At 35.7% G+C, this 26,012-nt stretch overlaps 2 protein-coding genes across 9 annotated transcripts in view; both read right to left on the bottom strand.

The window, feature by feature from the left end:
- The window catches only part of LOC111623980 (cap-specific mRNA (nucleoside-2'-O-)-methyltransferase 1-like), a 59,097-nt gene extending 49,245 nt beyond the window's left edge, over positions 1-9,852 (bottom strand). Inside the window, exons 1-3 of the mRNA XM_023366739.1 lie at positions 9,816-9,852; positions 6,082-6,162; positions 3,642-3,728 (exon numbers count right to left, since the gene is read on the bottom strand). Of these exons, the coding sequence (XP_023222507.1) occupies positions 3,642-3,728; positions 6,082-6,162; positions 9,816-9,831 (184 nt within the window). The 5' untranslated portion in view covers positions 9,832-9,852. The remainder of the gene's footprint in view (positions 1-3,641; positions 3,729-6,081; positions 6,163-9,815) is intronic.
- Positions 9,853-13,641: 3,789 nt separating this feature from the next.
- Positions 13,642-26,012, bottom strand: part of LOC111623978 (protein trachealess-like) — an 87,837-nt gene continuing 75,466 nt past the window's right edge. For all 8 annotated transcript variants that reach the window (XM_023366731.1, XM_023366737.1, XM_023366735.1 and 5 more), the window contains 2 exons: positions 17,271-17,419; positions 13,642-15,430 (listed from right to left, as the gene is read on the bottom strand). In XM_023366731.1, coding sequence (XP_023222499.1) covers positions 14,483-15,430; positions 17,271-17,419 — 1,097 coding nt within the window. In that variant the 3' untranslated portion in view covers positions 13,642-14,482. The remainder of the gene's footprint in view (positions 15,431-17,270; positions 17,420-26,012) is intronic.

Here is a 26,012-nt window from a genome sequence, read left to right as displayed (position 1 = left end):
AATTACACCAAATTATACAGATATCAATAATGTCAAAAGTATTAATAAAGGTATAGTACATGATTAGTTGTAATTAGGATATATTAATTTGATCATTTGATCGTTATGAATAGTATGTTGCAATAATGAACTAATAATGTATAATTTTTTAGGATAATATTCAAATTAAGATGCTTGTCTCAACACTACATCATCATCACTTTCATATTTAATGCTTCAAATACACCAATGTTTTAACTTTTTATCTGTTTTTATATATTGTACAAACAACATACAGTAAGTTGCTGTTTTGTCAGAACATAAATATATATTTTTAAACCTTTATTTTTGTGTCTGTTTTAGCCAACAAGAATGTTGAGTCAAAATGCATTTGTACAAAATAGATATGAATAAACATTGGTGAAGCATGAAGTGAATTCTTGTCATGTATAGCTAGTAAATTGTAACATAATACAGTTAACGAGTTAATAATCTATTATTGGACACAGTATAGAATTATGATCAGGAACCTTACTAGGTTTGAGCTAAAAGCAAATAATGTAAATTTCTTTCAGTTATGTCAACAATAATACAGTGTATTACATTTAGAAATTTGTATATATGTTCTGTTTTATGCATCAATTTATAGTCTTTCGTAGGTGTAAATCTAGAGTGTAAGACTAATGTAAATTATATGCACACAAAGTTCCAGTGGACAGAATTAAATAAGTTTTTTAAAATGATTATTATGGAAGAATGTATTAAAAAATTATTGTTGTAGTATTATTTTACTTGATTAAATTGCTTTTATATTACTTATCAATGATTTTTATTTAACAAAACTGTTTATTAATTATTTGGAAAAGATGCCATGTAGATAGTTTGTGTTTGCTAAATGGTTTATCCAACAGCAATGTCAGGGTTAGAATATGTATATTAAAGAACTGAATTAAAATAAACTAAACTAAAAGTAATAATAATGATTAATAAAGCTGAATAGTTTGTTAAACATAAAAGTAACTGTTGAAAAATGTTGGAAAGAGATCAAGAGAATACCAAAAATATTTTATTTCATATTCAAACAAAATAAAAATAAAAAATTTATAAATTCTGTTACTCTAATTTTTTCAACAAGTATCAGTTTGGAATTTGCTATTCTCTATATGAGGTGTCCAAAAAGTTATCTGCAGGGAGAAATTTGTAATGACGTTAAACTTATATGTATGGCACTGCATACAAGTGTGAGAATCTGGAAATCAAAAGGAAAGTCATTTTGAGCAAAGTAACAAAGTAGAGAAAAAGATTTATAAATTAATAGAAAATAATATTTTAAACTTCAATTTTCGATTTTGAAAAGAAGTTGATTTCCTTTCCACGGCCAACTCACGATGAGTCGAGTTTTGCACATGCTACTGGAAGACAATAAAAGGGACATTTTCCTGCCATTCGAGGCAGTCCGTCGAAAGAGGTATTGCCACACGAAGAGAGACCGACATATGAAAAGATATTGTCATACAGTGTCCATCATACAAGTCTGTTATATGAATTCGTTAAATGAAAGTAAAAAAATATATAGCACTACATATGAAGTATACGACAAGATTGTTAAAAGAGAAGTTATTTAAAGAACTTGCCATAGAAAATATTACAAGAATATCCATAATTGAAGAAGACTCTCATACAGTGAAATATTTGAAAGACCTGGAGAAGGTAATATGATCACAGTTAGATCGATGTAAACTCTCTCTCATGCATCAGGTTTAGAATAAGATTAGGTTAAGTTATTAGTTTAGATTTAGGTTTAGATTCATTCATTTGTATACTTTTGATATTTTTGATTTATTGAATGTTGTGGTTTATTATATAATAATGGTTTGGTTAATGTTGGCTATTCATACTCATTCGTATTCAAATTTCCTATGCTCCTCCTACTCACAAGTTAGGGATAATGTGTGTTAATCCACGTGTAAAATAACTAATTAACTGGTGTCGGGAATCTTGATAAGGAAAAGGGTGATTACATGATCATCTAATTCCGCTTTTGTTTTACATTCAAACTGTAAGTCCCTCTGCACTCGATTTCTTTAAATAGAAAAACTATTCTTTTGAACAAACTGAGAACTATTCTCAACGAATAGCTGCCAAATAAGTGATACAAGAGTCTTAACTACTCCATATCCCAAGCTAGCCCCTCACACAAGACCTGTTAGTTATACGTCCTGCATTTCTGTTTTATGATAGACAGCATCACTGCTCGTTTGTAGGCTTCTGATTTTTGGAAGACTTCTTTACCCATTGAGTAATCTGGCCCACTAGGTCTCCAAACCTTGTTTTCCCAGATTTTGGGATCTCTAGGAGACATTTTCAGCATTTGCCATAAGAGAAACTGCAATACTGTATGTAAAACTTCACTTTTATTAAAATTTTACTGCACATTAACTTTTTGGACATCCTGTGTTATTACTCTTGTTATAAACCTTCTGTACATCCCATAAAAAACTGGTGAAACCAAATTGAAAAAGTAGAGCTCAGCAAAAACATTTAAATAAAGGAAACTTTTGAAAGTAGTGGCATAAGAATAGTCTATCCAGCTTTGACAGTAAGACGCGACATGTGAATAAAATGCACATTACACAGACTACAACTACAGGAAGTTTTGGATGGAACAATATCACCAATATTGTTAGGTGATAATAAATTGGAACAGTAAGCATCGTCACATAAAAAGTCTTTAAGCTTTACTTCATGCCTTAACATCATTACATCTATATTAATTTGGTTAAACATTAGAACATCTTTGAGAAGTATCAGCAAAAAAAGCTTGAGGCATAAAGTAAAGCCTTTTTCTGTGACGATGCTTATTTTTCAAATTTATTATCACAGTGACATTGCTTCATCCAAAACTTCCTGTCGTCGTAGTCTGTGTGATGTGCATTTTATTCACGTGTAGAGTCTTACTGTCAAATCTGGATGCACTATTCTTATGCCACAACTTTTCAAAAGTTTCGTTTATTTAAATGTTTTTGCTGAGCTCTACTTTTTCAACTTGGTTTCACCATTTTTTTTAAATGGGATTTCAAGTATTTTTCATTCATCAATAACTTCATACAAGAATAGTTATCATGATAACTCGTGTGACATTCATAATGCGTGATATATTTACATGACAGTCAAAATTTAAGCCCTCGTTGCAGACACTAAATATTTTAAATTTCATCCAAATTGGTTCGTTGGACTTGATATTAATGGTCAAATTTGACACTTTAACATTAGACATGTGGCTGAGCTCTACCATAGGGTGCTACTGTGCTCTATGATAACATTAATTTTGATAGAAACTTCAAATATCAATAACTATTAAAATTTTCATTAAGTCCTACACTTTAACATTAGACATGTGGCTGAGCTCTACCATAGGGTGCTACTGTGCTCTATGATAACATTAATTTTGATAGAAACTTCAAATATCAATACTATTAAAAAAAAAAAAAAAATGTTCAAGATTCAATTTTTAAAAATTATTAAAACTTTAATTTTTGAAATTTTATTTTCAAATCAACACACAATTGCTTATGGCTTCTAATTTTATCACAGACTGGTATAAGTTAATTAAATTGTTAACTTCTAAATTATAATTAAATAAATATTTAAATATAACTCACTTCTTTTGAAACCTTTGAATCCCAAACTGTTTATTTCATCGTCCGACTCCAAATTCTGATCGTCATCACAGTCATTTGCATAGTTTTCTGTAACATAAAGAACAATCAATTTTTAATAACTGAATTAATATTTCTAAAAACACAAATGTATTTTTTTATGAACTGAAAAATGTTTCATGCATAATCAAAAATGCAACCTTTTGAAAATATTGACTATAACTTTTCTTGTTTTGATGATAATCATAATGCCTAAATTGCATTGTTTTTAAAGTAATAAACTGACAAATGATACATTAAACCAAAACCGATAAATTTTTACAATATTGATACCAATAATTTACATTTTAGAATGCTGAAATACCAACTTTTAGTAATCTTATTTTGTCCACTAGTACGTATCTATTAACAAAACTTATTAAACTGGCGCTAAGAATACTGCAACTCAGTTTCACAAATTCGAAAACTGTTGTTTTATTTAATTTACCTGGACACATACATTTTAACATTGTGTTTCGGACTTGTTCGTCCCTCATCAGCAGGTATTTATATGATACATTCTACATAAAAATTAAAAATAAATTTTTCTATACAAAATTTAAAATTTCCCTACAAAAATATAAAATTCTTACAATTTCAGGGCTAATTCTTTCCATTTCCGATTTCCACCAAGCAATTAAATTTAAACATTATTAACAGTAACTTTTCACACAAATACCTATATTAAAACATAAACTATTAGGTTACACATTAACTTTACTTCGTTTTTTACATTAAAACACTGTTCCAAAACTTACATCTCCAATTGTTTATCTTGACTTATACTTCTCAACCTGTTTCTATCTTTCTCTTTATACGCCACACTCTCCCCTCCCTCTGTGTGTCCAGGTAAATTAAATAAAACAACAATTTTCTAATCTGTGAAACTGAGTTGCAGTATCCTTAGAGCCAGTTTAATAAGTCCTGCTAATAGATATGTACTAGTGGATGAAATAAGATTACAATAAATTAGGACATTGAAGCATATTAATTTAACCAACTTTTAGTATTTGTCAAATGATAAATATCAATAATTTAACTAACAGAAGATAAGCTTGGTTAATGACTTGTGTACTAAACTGCAATTTTTTGTAAAGTCGAATGAGTTAAATGAGAATAATGTCATCGTTATTCTTATTTCGTTAGACTTTTCGAACGATTTGTTTATAACTAAATGGCTGTTTCTAAAATCAAAGATATGAATGTTGCTAGTGTAGCCTTATCCGAAATATTTTTCTTAGATTGCTTCGGGTGGACAGTTATTTCTATCATTTCACCTTTTAATTCACAGGTTAAACACTCGAGTAGATTTAGAAACATCGATATCGCCGGCCGCCATTTTCTTAACAAAGTGAACTAACTCTTTCCTTCATAAACTTTGTTAGAGTTTCATTTGAAACGTCATCACTGCAGAGTATGTGCACTGAGCAAGACTACTACTTTTAGAACAATTTGTTACTAATGCATTTAACTCATTCGACTTTACGAACGTACCCTTATTTTACTGTAATTGCATATAACTGTAATAATGTTTACAGTTTATCAGATGTGTAACTAAAGACCTAAATACAAGTTTGTGACTATTGTCAGAGCTGCAACAACTCCCCCAGAATTTTTAACACTAGTGCATTCTCCTGACAGCTAGAAAAATTGTTCTGTTGAAAGATGTAAAAAGTTTTAAATATTCAAAGATAATCTTTTTCTTTTTCTTAGCTTTACTTTCTTTGATGGCTGAGACAACTAAAGTGTTTATCTACCAAGTCAAAGGACCTGGAATCAGATCCGAGCAAACAAAAAACCTCAAAAGTTTTTTTGTTAGAAGGTCTAGCCCAAGTGCATCAGGTCCTGTCCCTCAACACCCAGCTTAGTAAAGAAGCAGCAAATAATTAACTTTCTGAATCAAAGTTCATAAAAGAAAATGCCACCAAAATCTTCTCCAATTGAGTGTTGTTTATATTCTTTTCTTTGGCCATCACAAATGACCAAAAACTGTAGCTTAACCACAATTGCTGAAGAAAACTTACCTGGGAAAGTTGCAATTACTTTCTACACTAGATTTCCGACATGAAACGACGAGACGGTTATTACTAGCATAATCAGGATTACCGATATTCTCACTTCATACAAAATTTATTATATTAGATCTATATTTTTTATTAAAAATTTTAAATGGAGAAATAATGTTTATAAAAAAGATTTTGTGCAATCCCCCACTCAAACTGCCTGCCTAGACAGAATGAATTGTAACTTAGACATTAAGTGAATAAACATCCCTAGAAAACATTGCAAACAACATAATCGATTCTACGTAAGAAATTTAAATGGCTAGATAAATTTTGTAACAATACTTTGCATTATTATTAATTTTGCCAAGGAAACACTATATCAAATAATTTTAGTTTACCCGTTTGTTGTTGGGGAAGGTCCTCTTTGCTCCAGCTTTTGAAACATGGCCTGCTAAATTCTGATTCACTGTCACTAGATCCTGGAAATGAAACAAATAAATTTGTTATAATAAAATTAATAAATTTACAAATTACCTTAATATTTCCATAAGTATTACAACTTGTCTTTAATTCTTTAATTTAAAACATAGCCAACTGTTCAAATATAATTTGTCGTTTGCAAATTTTGTGTTTTTATCTGATGCAAAGTGTTTTGTTCTTTGGAGTCCAAAAAAATAATGTTTTGAAATTTTTAGGGCAACAGAGGGTTAATTTGCATGGGTTTAGTGTAGTGCTTGGCGCACAACAGATTCAAGTTTCGAAACTTTCTGGAATTTTTTCCAAATATTTTCAATTTGTGTTCAATTAAACCCACGGATATGGAGGGTTAACTGTAATATAAATAAAACCCAAACTGTTAGCCAACGACTATTTTTCAAGCTATATTTAGTCGTGTACAGAATCGATCTTCTCTTTCGGAATTTTGAATTTATTTAACTAAATTCAAAATCAGTTTCTAATTATTAATCTTTACACAATAATGTGATTTTAATGTAATCTTTAGGCCAAATTCATATATTTTATTAATTAAAATTCAACTTTAACCAAACCCAAAAACTAATGTGGAAATTTAACTTCTGTTTGGGACAACAAACAAATAAATAAACAGTGAGCTCGTTAAAATGAATATGGAAAGGCGTACAGACATTAAATCAATAATAGGCTCTGAAGGCCGGGTCCATATTAAACTGATTTTAAGTATGATAACAATTAATTTAACCTATTAATTTGGCATAGACTGTATAGATTTATATAGATTTATCAATATAAAGTTGAACTGGTTATTTCATTGTTGGAGTGAGGCGAAACCGAGTGATGACTAACACTTGACGTCATGCATTCCTTGTCAATATTATAACTCTGGAATGAATTAATCTGATCTTGAAATTTTCTACGATGACTCATCGTTACTCAAGGATGAACTGATTAAAATTTCAACTCTCAAAAATGATCAATTTTTGTAGAACTGGAGATAGGTGTCAAAATGAAGGTCGCATTTTTCTTCAGTATTAGAGGTCAAAATGAGCTGACTAAGGCTATGTCCTACATGGCAGCGTCTATTTATCAAGCCTATTTATCTAGAGATGAACTTGATCAGTTCCAAATGGCAGTAGAGCTATATCCAACAAACGAGCAAGTTAAATAAAGCAACAAAGACTACTTGCAGTCAACTGGGTGCCCTGTTGCTTATATAGCATTTGAAAACACTCCAAATATTGCTCTACCTTCATTAAAAATGACTCAGCTCTTGGTCTCTCCAAGTATTTGAATCTTTCAGTTAATGCCAGAATCATGCTGAGAGTCAACTTATGGGTGCAAGGAGGTCTTGTCAATGGTTCACTAGGAACTATATGCTACATTATATATGCTCCTAATGCTCACCCTCCAGCTCTTCCTCTGTTTATTTTAGTGGAATTTGATAGCTATCAGGGACCTTTCATCAATGGTAATCTGTTTCCAATAATTCCCATAACATGCTCTTCAAACGATGGCAGTATATTGCGATCTCATAGTTTCCCCTTACCTATGACTCTATGACTATACCTATGACATACTCTATGACTATACACAAAATCACAGGGATTAACTCTTCCAAAAATCAAAATAGATATAGGTAAAAAAGAGACAGCTATCGGTCTTACCTATGTTGCATTCAGTCAAGTTAAAAAAAATAACTGACATAATATTTTAAACAGTTACAATAAAGATTGCTACGAGTCAATCTGTAAGTCCAAGGCCCATAGTGATAGACAAAATTTCAAGATACGTTGGCATAGCAATTAATTAATAGATTATTCTGACCTTATATTTGTACCTTTAAATGATACAATAGAAATCAAATATATTGTTGAGAACGAATGATTTTTTTTTTCTCTTTTTTTCCTCATAATCTAGAAAATGAAGGTGCGAGCAGCCTCGCTCTGACTACATGCTTATACAGCATTACATAACTAGTTAGATTTATCATTTCCTATATTCTAATATTAAGATTCAATAAACTTCATAGCTAAAAGTTAGGTTATTCCTTATTAAATAGCTGCCTGCTGCTAAATTTGCTTTAACGATTACTCTGTTTATTATTATTATTTATTTTATTTTATTCCGAAAAAGATTATTCTCATTTATCTCATAATGTATTGGGTTGAATGTTTTTGTTTTTCAATAGATGCCATTACAAGGATGATAGTGTGATTTAATTAATGCTATTCTGATATTTAACATATCATTAATGTGTAGCATCATAGTATCATTAAACTTTGAGTTTCCCTTCTAACATCTTGTCTGAAACAAAACTCATAAAAAATATGTTATGCTTTACGAGTTTATTTTGGTAAATGATAAATTCCCATGATTAACCCAAACTTGAATCTAGATCCTAGAGATGCAAACTGATCAATTCCTTTACCAAATTGCTATGTGGATGCCAACTAAACTCTATACAATACAGTCTTCTTTTCCTACAAGTTTTGCCCCATATTTTTATTTGCTTTTCACTTGATAATTTTATCTCGATTCTTTCTTGTCTGCAGGCAGCAAGAACTTTTTTGTGCTATTGCATGGTCTGTTGACAAATGGCAGACATTGCTCTGCACCGGTACAGAACCCACAAAACTTCCACGAGTCCAATCTGAATTCAAATCGAGTCTCCGAAGTGCCTGTTGTTGGACAGGCACTTTGGCCACCATCATTTTACACCTGGGATACCAAATCTTTTGAGCAAAATTGAAATGCTTAAAGCAGAAAAGCAGAACAAAATCTCCTCATAGGTTATTTAGAAATTGTCCATTTTTCACAAAAGTTTTAACTTTTTCTCCACATCATTCCGAATTAGATCAAATTGACAAGATAAGACAACATAAACACGATCTGCCAACAGAGTACTGTACCTACCAAAAGTCCAGGTGTCGACAAAGAACGACAGTACGGGAAAGCAGAAAGAAAACGGAAACTCTGTGCAGCTGAGCAGTAAATCAACCACAAACCGACCACCGGCATTTGGTGATTCTATTCATTCCGGTACCAATGGACCCACACCGGCGATTGAAAGTCATTAAAGAGACCCACTTGAAAGGATTTTTCGGCCAGAACGATTTTCCATTTCGCAATGTCGGATGTTGTCAAGTCGAACCACAAAGTGGCCAAGTCGTACGGAATCGACATCCGATCCACATGCTTCTCAAATTCGTCATCGAGATACTCTCAAACCGGGAGACTCGGGCTGCAATCGCACGTGTTGGAACCACGTGGTAGTTTCGTATTTGTAAGCGTTACTTCGCGTACGCGTCAAATGCACGCTTAACGATCGAATTTCCTAATTTTGCTTAGTAACCTCGAGATAATTATAATCCGCATTAAAATGACCAACGGCATTTTAAATAAATCCTTTGTTTAGAATTCCTTTGTGAGCATCGGAAGAGGGAATAACGGAGGAGAATCGCGCCTCGCAGTGTTTGTTATGGAAATCGAAACCAAAACATAAATGAATCTTCCACTTTCAAAACTCGAGTAAATTAAAACATTTCACACGTTTGTTATTTGGCGAAAATCTTTACCTGGATCATATTTTTCCAATAATTATTAAATAGTATCGACTAGAAACGTGTTAAACGTTTCCAGTAAACAAACCACTCACCACTTAACGTCGCCATTTCTGAAGTTATGAGATTCGAACGCCACCTTTCGCAATATTAAAATATCTCGGTATTTAAAATACATATCAAATATTGATAATTGTAAATAGAATATTTGATGTTGTTTAATGTTTTCAATAATTTTATAAAGATAAATAAAATTTAATCGATATTAATAATGGCGTTCTACTGACGGGCGGATGGCCGAGCAATTAACATGGAGATTCCGGGCGGGTCAAAAAACTTTAGGTATTTTTTCGTGTCTGGCGGGATATGTTGGGTCTTATCCCACATTAACCGACTACCCCATTGTGGGCCTGGTCGAATCCATAATGGGGCCCACCAGTAGCCAAGCGATCTTCGTACCCTGAACACTGGGAGTTCAGTCGTGGGTTCGCGTCTCGCTTGAACGGGCTGGCCATGTGGAGTTTTCTGGGTTTTCTTCACATCTGTAATCTCTGAATAGGGGCAGTTGCCCTTAAAAAGTCCTCCCTCCACGTCTGTAATCTCTGAATAGGGGCAATTGCCCTTAGAAAGTCCTTCCTCCACGTCTGTAACGCCTGAATAGGGGCAGTTACCCTTAAAAACATCTCCCGAAAGGCAGAGCCCTAGGCAGATAGTCCAAGTGTTGCGTTGCCATAACTGAATAAAACCAAACCTATCTTGAGAGAGAGCTTAGTGTTACAGTCAAATGCAATACCTTATTTCTTTCCTTTATTTTCTTCTGAGTCTGAGGCGTTTTCCTGCATTTAGAAGGAAACTCCTTTTCATTCGGACAACTTTCTAGAGAGTTATGTTTCCAATTCCAGCTCTCTAGACGTTGATGTAAACCCTGTTTATAGGATATTCGTCCGACTAATCATCTGGGGCTATTTGAGGCATCTGAGAAGAGAAGAAACAATGAACTTCATTGTGGAGTTGATATAAAAATCAGCATCTCTCCTCGGGAACTTCCTTTAAAATCGAAAAAAGGTTCGTTTGTGACTAACCCAAATGTTTCCTGTCTGACAAATTTTAGAATTTTATATTCAACTTAAAATATTAGCCCCTAAGTTCTCACAATTGCATATTATTGTAAATATGCCATCCCTTTGTTTTAAATTATATTTCTAGTTATTCTATTTGGTAAATTCTAAATTTCCGAGTAAAACTAACTTTTCCATAAACACCCATTTTCATCATAAACTAAACTGTAAAATACAGATGATGTATTGGCTTCACAGTTTATAAATAAAATGTAACCATGTACCTGTATATCTCCTGTACAGAGCATGAAATCTATACCATGACAATGGAACTAAGGAACCAAAATGGCGACTCCATAAGGAACAATGGCGTCCTGATCTTGTGTTTATAGACCTTAACTGAACTGCTAGTCTTTGCGTCTTCTGTCAATTAGAATATTACCATTTGAATGTACAGCCGACCCCCCCCATAACACTGTTGATTATTCCGTTTTATATGAATTCCATGTTGTACGAGTCACTTAGATTTTACAAATACGTAAGCCGTTCACAACCCGGCACACGTAAGCGACTCGTACAACATGGAATTCATATAAAACGGAATTATCAAGTGTTATAGGGGGGGTCGACTGTATCAAGAGAAATCGTCATCATTTGACAGACCAATAGGTAAAAAGACCATGCTACAACCAAAGAACAAAAGTTGTGCAGCAAGCGATTTTTTTAGCTTCAGTAACTTTTTTGCCATATAAAATATGTAATCAAATTTACGAAATAAATTTGTTTACATATTTTATATGGCAAAAAAAGTTTATTAAGGATTATTTCATAAATTTAATGGTCAAATTTGGCACTTTAATTAACACTACACGTATGGCTGAGTTCTTCTATAGAGCTCTGTGCCGCTCTATGATCATTTTGTTTAACTCTCGTAATTATATATAACAGCGGAAAAGTAAAAATGCTGACTTGCTTTTTATTATCTCGATAAGGAGTTCAAGTTGATATTATCAATGTTCATAACTTGTTGCAAATAAATGTCCATTGGTGTTTCTCCGATTAACATCTGGTGTAATACGATGCCAAATGTCCACAAATCGCAGTAAGAATCTAAAATACACAATAACAGGGAAAATATGGCGAGAGGTCAAAACATGACCCCCAAGATATTTACATTTTTGGACTTAAAACGTAGAGAATTGCAAAATGATTCGAGTTTTTTTCTTGTTGAAATGGATGTTAGTTAGTGTGTATGGGGTACGATTTTGTTCACCCTGTTTGAAGCTTAATAACTCTCGTGCTTTATGTCGAAAATTTTTGAAATTTTACAGGAAGGTTTGTGTATTAGGGAAATCGATGCTATTAAATTTTGGTAATTAAAGGTCTAGGGGTAAGGAGTTAATTAAGAAACTCATTACTGGATTTTTTAATTTGTTAACGATAAAGAGAAAAGGTGTGAGTAATGCAACAGTGTCTTTTCTGTCTCTCAAAATGTCGAGTTGCAGTATTCTATGCAATTATAGATGAATGCAATATACATAATCGAGGATTACAAATTTACATTACACCTCAAAGTATTAAATGTTAGTGTTTATTTGTATTTCGCCAGAAGTATATAGTTAATAAGAAACACGTTCATTCATTTAATAACACAAATACATTTCAACATTCTACATAATCTTACGGACAAGAGGCCCCGATTAACTATATACGAACTACCGATCCCAACCGGAAGTCATGTTATTTCAATTCAAAAATTTCTCCCGGAAAGCAGTTAGATGACCGGCACGACTTATTGCTAGCAGGAAAAGCGTGATGTACAGGGGCAAGACACTATTAATTTGAGATAGAGAGTATATATTTTAAATAAATTAAAATTGCAGCCCAATATTGTGACCATTTCACAATAATGGGCTGCAATATATAGCGCTTTTATGGGCCATCAATTTTATTTTATGTTTTATTCAATTTTTATTTATTTACAACCCATTAATAATATAAAATTCAAAATACTCCTCAGGTAATCCAGAATTTAATAATTCTACATTATTTATGAACGGATTTTTCATTTGAACCAATGTCATCTTACGTTAGTTGAAGGGACCCGGACCCGAAATGCATTCTGCCCAATCACTATTTGAATAACTTAATTTGTCCATCTCTGATAAGTCTTTATTTTATCGAATTATACAATATAAGTGACTCCGTTAATGGTAAATTCAACAGCGAAGCCGATGGCTGCCATATTGGTAATCGTAGAGTAGAGCGATCTTCAATTACTTACGTTACGTTTTTTAAGACGTTTAAAGTAATCGTAATTAACTATTTATTAAGAACATGAAAATATTGTAAGTAGTCTGCGTGTTGAGTTCTCTTTACTCGGCAGTGTATAAGAAATGAATAATTCGGCACAGTTTCGATTGTTTTTAGTCTTTGCCGAAAACGTCCGTGCAATGGCGAGTTTTCCTGTGGTCATAAAAGTCAGTTGCCTGAGGCCCACCAATCCTTTATAAATTTCTGTAGTAAGAATGCCGAAATTTAAATTTGGGCCATATATGAGAAACATGGACTTCAGCGCAGGAATTAAATTCACGTGATTTCATATACTCATATCATCGACCGTAACGTATCGACTCCTCGACTCTCCATTCCTGCTAATTACACCGAAGGCCCCTTGGTTCGCCTTATCGCTTTACGTAGAAAATGAACTGTCCGGACGATTTCAAATTTCGTTTTTAATATGCGCACGCTATTGGCCCAGACGAAGACGGGGCCTTTGTTCTTAGCTGTGCCTAAGAACTAATTCGCGTACCGGCAAAGTCCCGCGCGTGAGGAGATCCAAAAGGGAAAAAGAACACATGATTCTATCAAGGAAAACAAACGGTTTTTATTCAAAAGGAGAAACCAAAATATAAATAGACAAACGGACAAACGAACGAGACGGCGATTACAATTCTTTTTTTTTTCTCTTTATAATCCATCTGTTTATGTACACGAACGATAAAGCACGACTCCGCGCAGCCGCGACGGACGTAGTTGTACTACGGGAAGGACATCACAGATTGAGCAAACGACCGAAAAACGGAGCACCACTTCACTTAGGAACGCGGCGGGCCACCGCCGATTCTCGCGCATCTAAAAACTCCCGCGTCACCCGCAACCCCTCTTCGGGTCCCCCCAAAACCCGGCCTTAAAACCGTAGGAAAGTTGCATAGTTCGTCCGGAGAATCCCAAGCCGACCCCTTCCTCCGGAGCGGATGCGGCACCGGAGGGGGAGGAGGAATCCGTCGCTTCCGCTTCGGAAATGGGAAAGAGCCACCCCGCCCCATTCCGAGTCGTCGGGTTCCGTTTTTTTTTTTTTCTCGTTAGGAATGTTTTCACAAGCTTCTAATAAAAATGGCGACTGCCAACGATCAGCGGTCACTCGGGTTCCCATTTACTCACCGGCGCCTCTCTTTTCCACTCTGTCCGCGGGCCTACGAAAAACGAAAAAAAAACCCGCGGGGTGGCGTCTTCCGGCCCCTTCAAGGGCCCGGAAGTTCGCCCCGCGCGCAAACACGTTAGTTAAATTCGGCTTCGCGCTCTATCACAGCCTCCGGGTGGCGCCCCGAAACCGATCGCTTCCGGGAGGGTGGGAGAAGAAGAGCTCCGCCCAAACGGAAGCGAAAGTCCGCGGTCGTGGGCAGTCGGGCCGCGCAGCGACGTTAGGAGTGGGGCCGGGGATACCAGGCCACTCCGTTGGCCGGGTGCGACGATTTGGTCGGGGGGTGGTAGGGGCCGAAGCCATGGGGAGCGTAGGACTGTTGCCGATCGTAGACCGAGGGGTCGACGGAGCCCGGACGAACGAAGACCCGCGGTTTGAGTGGCAGGTGGGAGGGCGGCGCTTCGGCTGCCGCGTAGTGCCGCGGATGCGACAGGCCCGCCTCCGAGAAGGCCGAGACGTCGACCGGCGAAGGCCGAAACTCGTCGCCGGGCGATGGAGCGGCGCCGCGGGCCTCGGCGAAGCAGTCGGGGGCCGGCGCGTAGCCCGCCGGCGGGCCATAGGCTTCGGCCGCAGTCTGAGCCGCGTAGCAATCGGCGGCGGGTGGGGCCCGGCCGTAGTAGGAGGGGCGACCGGGCCGGGCCCCCGAGCGGATGACCGATTCGCGATTAGCGTACAACTGTCGGAGGAAGGCGGAGGCGGGCAGCGCGGCGCCGGGCGCGCCGATCCACTGGATGGCGGAGCGCTGGGCCGCGCGGCATCCGGTCTCGGGCCCGAAGTCTCCCGGGGCCTCGGGCGGAGGCGGAGCGAAGGCGGCGTCGGGATCGTCGGCGGCCCGAGAGTAGGCGCCGTCCGGGGACCTCCTCCACGGTCGGGCCACCCGTTTGCCCCCCTCTTTGGCGGTTCCGTCGGAGTCGTCGGACGGGGCGTCGACTAGAAAAACGCCGTTCCGCCCCGAAGTGCCTTCCAGACTAGAGTGTTTGCCCTCGGGACCGTCGGCCTCAGCCTCGGCGGAAACGGAGGGAGGTTCGAGCCTCCTCTTCCTTCTCCGTTCGTCGACGAAGTCGTCTTCGGAGCGGGTTTCATTGCCGTTTCCTTCGTCCTCTTCGTTGGCTTTCGATCGTCCCTCCTCCAGGAAGGACAGCGCCGAATTCTCTGACGACGTCGTCTTCTGTGGACAGAAAATCGCCCGATTAATTAAGACAATTTAAGAGAAATCCTCCCAATCTTGTGCAGGGAAGAGTTCGTTTTCCTTCTTTCCATCAAAAAGTACAGAAATGTCGCTAACGACTTCAAGCGGAAGGGATGCCACTGTTTTAGACATGGAACATTCTTAAAGGGTGTAGTCAATACTTAACTAAAGTGTATTAAAAAAAAGTCACGTGTAGGCCCATTTATATTCTAAGGATCCAGAACGGTACCTTAGAAGCGCGTTTAAGGCGTTAAAAGGATTCAAAAGTATGAAATATGAATTCAAAAAAGAATTCTAAAAAATCCAGCAACGAGTTGCGTAACTTTGCCAGCAAAATAATTTAAAATGCGTATGGCATCATCTGTTACGATATTTTATTTTAAAATCTTTTTATATTATTAATTACTATAAAATGGCAAAAACCTTAATTTCGAGGGTAAAGACGAGCTTTATAAAATAAGCTGTAAATGGTAATGACCAGTAAAATCTTCATTAAGTCCGACCCCATTCGAGATAAATTAATCCCCTCTATCGACCTTCAATCACCAAAATTTAATAGTATCGATCCCCCTAATACACAAACCGCCCTGCAAAATTTCAGAAATTTTCCATATAAAGCACAGAAGTTATTAAGCTTCAAAGATGGCTTCAAAGAAAGCTTCAAAGACAAAATCGTGCCTCCCACACACCCATACGTACAGAAAAAACCTGGCTGTTATATATAACAGCCAGGTTTTTTCTTCAATCTCCATCATAATAAAAGTTTATTATGATGGAGATTGAAGTCATAACGAGATTGTATTGTCTATATTCGATTGAAGAAAAAAACTAACAATGGTGGACAATCGGGCCGCACCATTCCGGACAAGGTCAACCCATAAGGAGTACGACTAAAAAGATCCACAGGGCAGAAAGAGTAAAATATATATATATACTGTGGACACTGGTAATTTATTTTTATAAATAGGTGAAACTTTAATGGAAGAAACTGAATTACCTTCAATAGTTTAGCGTATTTTCAGGCTTACACCCTAGTTATATTGAAAAAAGGACAAACAAATGGTTTCGACGATCAACCCGAATCCGAATTAGAAAAGAATGGATTGTTTCGATGATATAAGACTTCCCAACACGTGCGGGTCCACTAGTAGCTGAGTGGATACCACCGAACACTAGTAGTTAGTCGTGGGTTCGTGCCTGGCCGGAAAACTCCACGTGGAGTTTCCGTGTTTTCTTCACGTTAGTAGCACCTAAATAAGGGCCATTTTCCAAGGAAAGTCTTTCAGAGAAAAGTGCCTCTCGGAAGGACTTTCCTTGGGAAATTGGTACCTATTTAGTGTTAGATACGTGAAGAAGACCCGGAAAACTCCGCGAAACCAATCAGCTGACGAGGCGCGAACCTTCGATCGATTCGAAAATCGCCGATCAAAAAGAAAACTCAGAGTTATTTATCAGAATTATTTCAGAATGCTCAACCAATCATCTTTGAAGATTGTACTCGTTTGCATTAGCCACTAGATTACTCGGAAAACAGCAACCAGCGACAAAATAAAAGTCTGTTTCCTGTTGGTTTGGTGGCAAATCCAGAAGAATCGAAAGGGGAACTAACGCAAACATTCTTTTTTCGTATCAACCCTGACATGGATCCACCCCTGATGGCGTTTGATTTACTGTAAGGAAGGTGAACTCTTCCCTTTGCACGTGGCACCCTACCGACTACGTCCGCCGTTTTAACTTTTCATAATACAAATCAAAAGACAAAACATAACAATCAATCAAAATAAAAGAAAATGTTACTGGTCGGGCAAAGACTACTTACATTTAGGGATCCCATTTGCGTACATTCGTTGCTCGATCTCAGCTGGATTAGGGCATCTCCATTTAAGTTCTCACTTTCGGTAGAACCATCCCCTCGAGTAATCTTAGGAGATGACGCAATGGGTTTTATATTCTCCACAGCAGGATTGTCTGCAGACAACAGAAGAATGATTGTGTTAGACTGAGCTTAAATGCAAAGTTTCTTTAAATATAATGAGAAAATTTACATCTCTAATCTATTCCAAATCCTTTCTATATTCTAATCAACGAATTCTGTAGTCTCGAATGAGAAAATCAAATGTATAAGAGAGCTTTTCTTTATTCTATTTGTCACACCATACTGGAAAAGCTTATTGGGTCATAATTATTGCCATTAAAATCAATAGGTAATTTTTTAAAGGCTGCATTTTGCAATTTATTAATGTGTGAGCAAACTACTGAGCAAATTACCTTTTTGGTGCCCACTAGTGACCGAGTGGATAAGACCACCGAATGTTGGTAGTTGGTTATGGCCACGTGGAGTTTTCCGGGTTTTTGTCACATTATTAGCCCCTATCTGTGTTTAAAAGGTAATTTGAAAGGGATTGACTTTTTATTTTGATTTGATAAGGAATGTAACTCGTGGGAGTTACATTCCTTATCAAGGGTCTGTCAAGGGGTGAATTCCTATGGGAAAATAGCCCTTATTTAGATGTTAAACACATGAAAAACATGGAAAACTCTGCAAGGCCAATCCCTAGGTGACGGACAAACCCCAACTGACAACCAGTGTTTGGTGATTTTATCCACTCGATCACTGGTGGACCAATTTGAAAGAATGTGGGTTATATGCCAATTTACAAATACAAACTCATGTTTATGGTACAATCTCTGATCCCATAGAGGTGCTTAGTCTCTAGCTATGTAAGTAACAAAACCATTGTGTTGGGAGTGTCATATGTCACAAACTTGTTCAGTGAATGGTCTCAATGAATGAGTTAGTACCATGATGTTTGTGTTGTTACTCACTAGGAGTAGACACTAGGAGAGTGGTTATACGGCAAGCAAATTATTGCAAAGTTTTGTATTTGGTTTTGTTCAAGCAATTTTTATCTGTTGCAAGTCATACACATGAAAATTAAGTACCTCTTTGTCAAAATATTTACTTAAAATTTGAAACATTTGCATTTGAATCATTGATACAGTTGTCATCTCTGCTATTTTACAAAGTCAGTTATGCAAATAATTAATCTGGTAAAGTGTAATCCGGTACAAAATACTTTTTAGGAGGTGGAGTGTCTCCAAAAGACAAAAACAGAATCCTAAGAAAGATAGGAATGATATCAGACAGAGCCAGCTTTCCTTAAGACTCAACTTTAACTTCTAGAAATATTTCTTAACTTTAGAGAAGCCTTATATTTCAGGTCTGATTTATTGCATACATTATCCAATGGGCCTCCTTCTAATCTTAAAATACTTTCTTTCTATTTATAACTTCTAATTCTAATTAATTATCCTTAGCAGAAGTTTCTGTAAAAAGAATCTAGAAATTCCCCAAGAAAGTTATGTAGAGAGATGAAAAGAAGTCTTTTTTAAGAAAGAACCTCTCTGTCTATGGAATGAAAATGATCTAGATCAGTATTTTTGAGGGATCTACCTCTCAGTCTATAGCAAGAATACACTAAAAATTCTTGAATATTAAAATACCAAGGAGATTTATTACCAAGAAGAGGATAAATATGGCATGATAAAATGAATATGATATTAAACAAAGAGAACAAGGTTAATATTTATGTAATCCTGGGTAACACAAGTATTACACAGGATTAATGATCATATTAAGCTCAATCATTAGTCCTGTTTGTGTTAATTGTTTAGTTCCTTTCATCTTTATCTTCTGTACCGGTATATATATATTTTCCTTCTTGGTTTGGTCTTGTGTCTCATTGATGTATATTTTAGGAAGTTTAGGGATATATGTTTTGGAGTTAACTTGTCTATCACTTAAACCTTGGGAGAATTCTTCCACATTTTGTGATCAAGGAAAGGAGAGTACTTTTAAGAAACTTTTATAACTTAGAATTAAACTTTTACTACTTTTATGGGATCTTCTGTGTATACATTCTGGTTAAGTAAATGAACAACTTCTCACTTGTCAAGAAAACAGAGAAAGATGTATAAATGCTATCCTTGTAACTTCTATGCTTTATTAGTACTGGTATTGTAACTTCTATATTATTTTAAATCATTAATATAGATATATAGGGTGTCTTAGAATAACTTGAGATTCTGGGACACCCTGTATAATCCCCAGATTCTGTTGTTGCTATAGTGTCAATAAAGAGTAGAACACTAAAAGCTACATTGCCTTTCTACACTACAGTTCAGCATCAACAAGCTCGCTTCTAACCTTGTGGAGAGTGTAAGGTACTGTAACAACAACCCTGTATATACAGATTGTTTCAAAAACAAACCAACAAACTCCAGAGAGCTTTAGAGGAAACCAAAACAATCATTGTTTGTTAATAAACTCATGTCCACAAATGAACTATTTTGGCAATAGAGCAAATTATTTGAATTTACAGCAGGTGCTCAAAATGGCAACTATGTACTGTACACCAATACAGAGATTGCATCATCAATTCATGGATTCATGGAGATATGGAATATTTCAGGAATAGCTTGCCCATGTGCACAAGTGGCCATGACTCATGCCAAATCTTCTTGACGGCTTCTTGTAATACCTCTCGTCATATAAGCATGTAGCTTCTCGACCTTTACAATTTGCTTCATCATAAACAAGATGCATCTTGGCCAGTTTTTTAAAAGAAAAATTAACATTGTAATAACCATACAAAAAATTTTTGGGCCAATTCAATCCTTTTTATACATTTCACTAGAGACCCACAATATACAACATGAAGATAAAATATAAGTCTTCTTTAAAATGACCAACAAGATAGTGTTAAAAATAAGTACCTGTACATGTAAAACACTCAACACTGACCTTTCTTTGTAGGATCCGATGTCAGTTACTTCGAACAGCACTAAAAAGTTTTTCACTATTAGCTAAGTCCTAGTTGTATTTATAAATGAAACAAACTGGGTTACGTATATGCAATGCAGTTGCATGTACGAACATCATTTATGGCAGTTGTGGGTGTATATTTGCTTAATATTTGGGTTTCGGTTGTGTATATTTGTATATGCAATGCTCATACCATTCAAATGTCTTACTGCAGCTGAATGTCTATTGAGCAGAAATTCATCAATGAATTTCTGCTGATTGACTCCTTCTATAGCAAGAAAATTTATGAAAATGTGCTCTTTCAATTGAGCACTCACACTGTCATCTGATTTATTGTAATACAGTCTAACACAAAATGCTTTTACCAGAATAAAAATGTAAAAATCATTGAAGCATTTTTGTGTGCATCTTCAGGAGTCAACTAGAGAATGAAGAATCTTATATTGGAATAAATAAAAAATAAATATTATAATGTAAGCATCTTAGCAGCTGCTTCCATGCATGGGAAAGTCTTCAGACATTACAATCATCATCATAATGCAGCAGCTAGATTGGCAGTGTAAACCTGTAGAGCACTGGTGTAGAGTTGTCTAGCTCTATTTGTTTATTCAAATAGACTTTTACACTATAGATAGTTTCATTCAGCATGTGTACTAAAATGTCAAATGAATGTAAAGATCACAAATAGAGCAGAGAGAATAATTTGCTATTAATTAATTTAATAACATGAAATATTTCTAAAATTGTAGATTTTGTTTTGTTAAAAGAGTAAAGTGAGAGGAACAAAAAATGCTATGCCTTTAAAAAATAGAGGAATTTTTAAACATTTCTGAAGTGAAATTTTTCCAAAAATGGAACAACTTAAGTCAATGGTATTCAAACATTTTAACAGTGTGATCACAATTTTCCATGACCCCAAATGGGGTCGCGACCCATAGATTGAATACCACTGACTTAAGTTGTGAAATGAACACTGAGTTCAGGAAATTAAAGAAAAATGTGATGAAAACAATTTATGGTCATTTTCTTAAATTTTTCTCTTGATTCATTAATATAATAGTAGCTGCAGCAACCAATTTTCTTGTGCCCATGGGAGCATGCTGTGTTGTTTTTCAATGGTAGACACTGGCAGATAGTTGTAGCTCATTTGTGACAAGATGTGACTAGTGATTCTTTGCCGTCAAGGTTGAAATCTTAAGTAATTTGTGAGATTGTGATCTCTGTTTGCTTGCACAACTCTACCTATCCTCCTCCAACCTCTTGCATCAACAAAAGATTTTCTTCCACAGGAGTGCTGAAGACTGGATGTTTTCTCTTTGTTGTACCATTGTACCATTCTCAATACTCCCTTGAAACTACAATGCTTGAAAAGCTCAGGAAAGCTAAAATTTTAGAAATGCTTTGCCCAGCATATCTTGCACCCACTATCCTGTCACATAATGTAGACTTGTCTAGCTCTGATACCTTAAGTTATGTCACTTTTGGATAAATTTCAAATTTGTCCAAATTTGTATGTAAATTTGTCGTAGGTTTAATTATTTCTGCCCGATCCCAATGGACTTGAATGTCATGTTGTGTTGCATAAGACGATAACAACACTGTGCTATCGTCTTACACAACACAACACGACATTCAAGACCATTGGGATCGGGCAGAAACAACTAAACCTATGACAAATTTACATACAATGAAATATCTGGAGAAATTAGAGAGTAAATTTCACTTCAGAAATGTTTAAAAATTTCTCTATTTATTAAAATTATAGCATTTTTTGTTCCTCTCACTATACTCTTTTAACAAAACAAAATCTACAATTCTAGAAATATTTCATGTTATTAAATTAATTAATAGCAAATTATTCTCTCTGTTCTATTTGTGATCTTTACATTCATTTGACATTTTAGTACACATGCTGAATAAAAATCTACATACAGTGTAAAAATTATTTGACCAAACAAGTAGAGCTAGACAACTCTACAGTACACTAGTGTCCTATCACAACAACAACATGACAATGATTTTACTTTGCTGCAGTTATCCCCTCACAGTCTCCAGATACAAACACAATTGAACATCTTTGGGATGAATTGGAAAGGACTGTTCACTACACGTCTACATCTTCATCAACCTCCATGAATGGAATGACACACTCATGATTGCATGACTGTAAAATATTTCCAGCATCTTATTAAATCCATTCCTAGACATATTCAGGCTATTTTAAATGCTAAAGGAGGCTCAACATGCTACTAAATAGGTGTACCTAATAAATTGGCACCTCAATGTATTATACATTATTATATTATACATAAATATATATGAAACATAATTTTTAAAAGGCATCTTCCTAAATTTATTTGAAAGGAAAAAATATGTAAAAATTTTTTAATATTTACATTGTTTTATTGGCCTCCTCTCAAACTTTTGTCAACCCCTAAGGAATCAATACTGACTCTCCATAAAGCCCTACTCTAGACTGAGAGTTCTCTAAGTCAAAAATATACTCTAGTATATATAAATAATAGATAAGACTCAATAGAGTTACTCTAGCACTACTCTAGTGAGAGAAAATTCCAATATAGTGTACAGTACATGTGGTTACAGTCTAGTCTTGTTAGAGAACAGGAAATCTAGTCAGAATTTTCTCTACAGTGCACACAACATAGCTTAACAGTACTGACATATGTTTCTCTCCACCAAAAAAATTCCAACTGATGGCATAAACAGGCAAGATTATAGTCACTATTTTTTAGGACATCATTCATTTGGATTTTTTTACTTAACTGTGTCACTGTGACTAGTACCTAAAACTATCAGGTTGTTGAAGGTGTGAAGAAGGCACTGTGGAGGAAGCAGCCTGATTTCATCACAAAAGGCATCCTGTTATTTGCAGGACAATGCCCAATCCCATATATTCCACTTCCAGGAATTCAACTGGGTGACTACCATATCTCCTTTTCAGTCTGGATCTTCTCTTAATAACTTTCATCTTTTTGGAGCCCTAAAAGTCTTTCTAGTATGAACATTTCTCCAGTGATGATGCTGTTCAAGAGGCTGTCCAATCTTATTTCAGACATGCTGACAAAATCTTGTACGCTGCTGATATCCAAGTATTGCCAAACACTGGGATAAATGTGCTTTTGTATCATCAGATTATATAGAGAAGTAAATACAGTGGGTAATCAGTTAACGAACAAATTGGATAACGAACACTGTCGCAAAAGGTTTTTATGTTCGGACAACAAACACCTCACAGAACAAACACAAGAAGCAACGTAAAATAACGAATACCGATTGGTCTTCCCATATCTTCGGGCAACAATTCGGAACTTTTTGGAGTGCGGGATATGTCGACATCAATGCTCAACCTGGTATACACTGATCGAATAGTATTCCTCTGAACTTTGAAACTCTCCCTTGTAATTCCAGCCTTCATTTTTCTGACAGAAACAATTCTTTTATAGTATTTGCAAGACTGTTGGGTGGGCATGCGTTAAGTTTTGCGTCGGTTTTTATTTTCAAAAGGTGAGAGTATAATAGCAAGGGTAGAGAGTGGGCAGATGTCTGATGTTGCTGGGCAGTATGGCTTGAATAGGTCTACAGTAGTGTGCTGTTCAATCTTATCTAAGAAAAATAGAGTATAATCAAGAAGACTCAAGAAGCTAAAGGAGTAACAAAAATCACATCTGAGAAATAAAGAACAAGAGCTCATAATAAAAACCTGATGACATCTGAAATGGATCTGACGACAGAAGAACACCAAGAACTCTTGAATGAATAACACCAAGAAACTCGGCAAGATGTTTTCTTCTGAAAAAGAGGATTAATGCCAATATCTGCTATTAAACATCTTTTGAGGAAGTGGGATGATGTCAAAACAACAGTCTTAGAATGACATCCAAACCAGGTTGAGGTTAATAGGCTTGGGGATCTCTACAACGTCAATGCTATTAATTACTTCTGAAAAATCTTGAAGAAGAGAGAAAAGCAATTGACATTAGACAGATTCTTTAACCCCCACAAACGGAAAAAAATGACTAATAAAAATGCAAGACTGTGTATATATGTATTTTTATTATTACATATAAATAAACGTAGGAAGAAAGTGTATAATTTTTATTTTTTGGGGTCTCCAAAATGAATTAATCAAATTTCCATAAAAACTATAACTTCTATAACTCAAACTGCACTTACTATCATACATCAAAATGCTCCAAGAAAACCTTTAACATGAAGCTTAATTTTGCTACCAACTAACATTTGGGGACAGCTTCACTGACATTCTTCAGGTTCGAAAACAAGAAGTTTTTTGTTTTTTTGTTTTCAAACCTGAAGAAGGTCAGTGAAGCTGTCCGATAATTTTGATGTCCCATAAAAACCTATGGTAAATCGATAATTGGTTAACAAACAATTCGGATAGCAAACAAAGTCTTGAATTATGTTCATTAACTGATCACCCACTGTATAGTTTTTTCTTTCTTACTGTTTGTGTCTATTCTGTTAAAAGTCTCTATTTCATTGAAATAATTTTTGTAACGGATATGAAACTAGGATTGGTAGTAGTACTGTTTCTTATTAACTTCTTTAAACTGTCAAACATATTTAACTGTTAGTTCTATATTTGAAATAATGGAATAATACAGGGTAATCCATTTGGGTGGGGATAATTTGAAAACTGTCATAATAAACACATTAGTTGTGTGAGACTCAGCACTACATAATTTATTTACATAATTAAATCATAACATAACTTTCTAACTATACAATCTTGTCGGATAACTGTCAACTTTTGCACCTGGGAGTTAATTGTTTGTTAAGTTCTCAGCAGCTAAGTGATGCTTTCTCATAACCTCCCAACCTATTGTCTCAGGTTCATCAGTTGAATATAACAAGAAACCAAAAAAGTTAGGCAGTCATCTGCCGTTCTTCTGAAAGTACAGTTGTCATCCAGTTTTACTATACACATTGCCTCTGGCTCTTTCACCTTCTTGTTTACCTTATTGAACTTTCCTGATCACCTACAGAATTAGTGAGTGCCATCCTTGGATTAACATTGCTGCCGAATACCTAATAGGACTATCTTGTCTCCTTCCCACCAAACTTTCTGACTCCGGTCAACGAGGTTGCTCCAGCCTATGGAAAACCCACCATTACGTCATGTATCTATCACCTTGCGCATTTTTTTTGCAAACTCTCTCTCTCAGAACTCGCTAAGGCATGAATATAATTATTTATCACCCTTGTCAGTTAGACCCCTGGAGTCCATGTATTTTTCTATAAATGTTTCCCTAAATAAACAAGGTTGTTTCGTTATTCTAGTCTCTGCGTGAATCACTTTCAGCGCGCTGTCTCTTACTCCATTCCGACCAATCGCTCGCACACATGGCCACTCGTGTGACTGAATCAACATGCCATCTTGACTTCCATGTCAATAGGAACATGGTGGTGTCAGTCCTGATAGGGCATCAAAGAGGTGCCGACCCGCTGGTCACAGTTGTGTAATTTCAAATTCTGCCGCAACAGCAAGGTAAGGAAGCAGTTTCATTGGGTAGTTTTTTCATATGACAAAAGTAAAAAAGGCACTTTCCTTGGAGTTAACTCTGCTACATGTAATGTGTCAACACATTGTTTCACATTACCTGAAAATGTACCTGTATTGCTTACAGCATGTACAGTACAGTACTGTACAAGTATAATGCTTGTACTGTACAGTACATGCTATAAGCAATACAGGTA

This window comes from Centruroides sculpturatus, unplaced genomic scaffold, assembly GCF_000671375.1.
Source record: "Centruroides sculpturatus isolate CEXI.00-Female unplaced genomic scaffold, Cexi_2.0 scaffold382, whole genome shotgun sequence".
NCBI lineage: Eukaryota > Metazoa > Arthropoda > Arachnida > Scorpiones > Buthidae > Centruroides > Centruroides sculpturatus.
The sequence above is the reverse complement of the archived record's forward strand: the minus strand, read 5'-3'. Positions and strand labels throughout refer to the sequence as shown.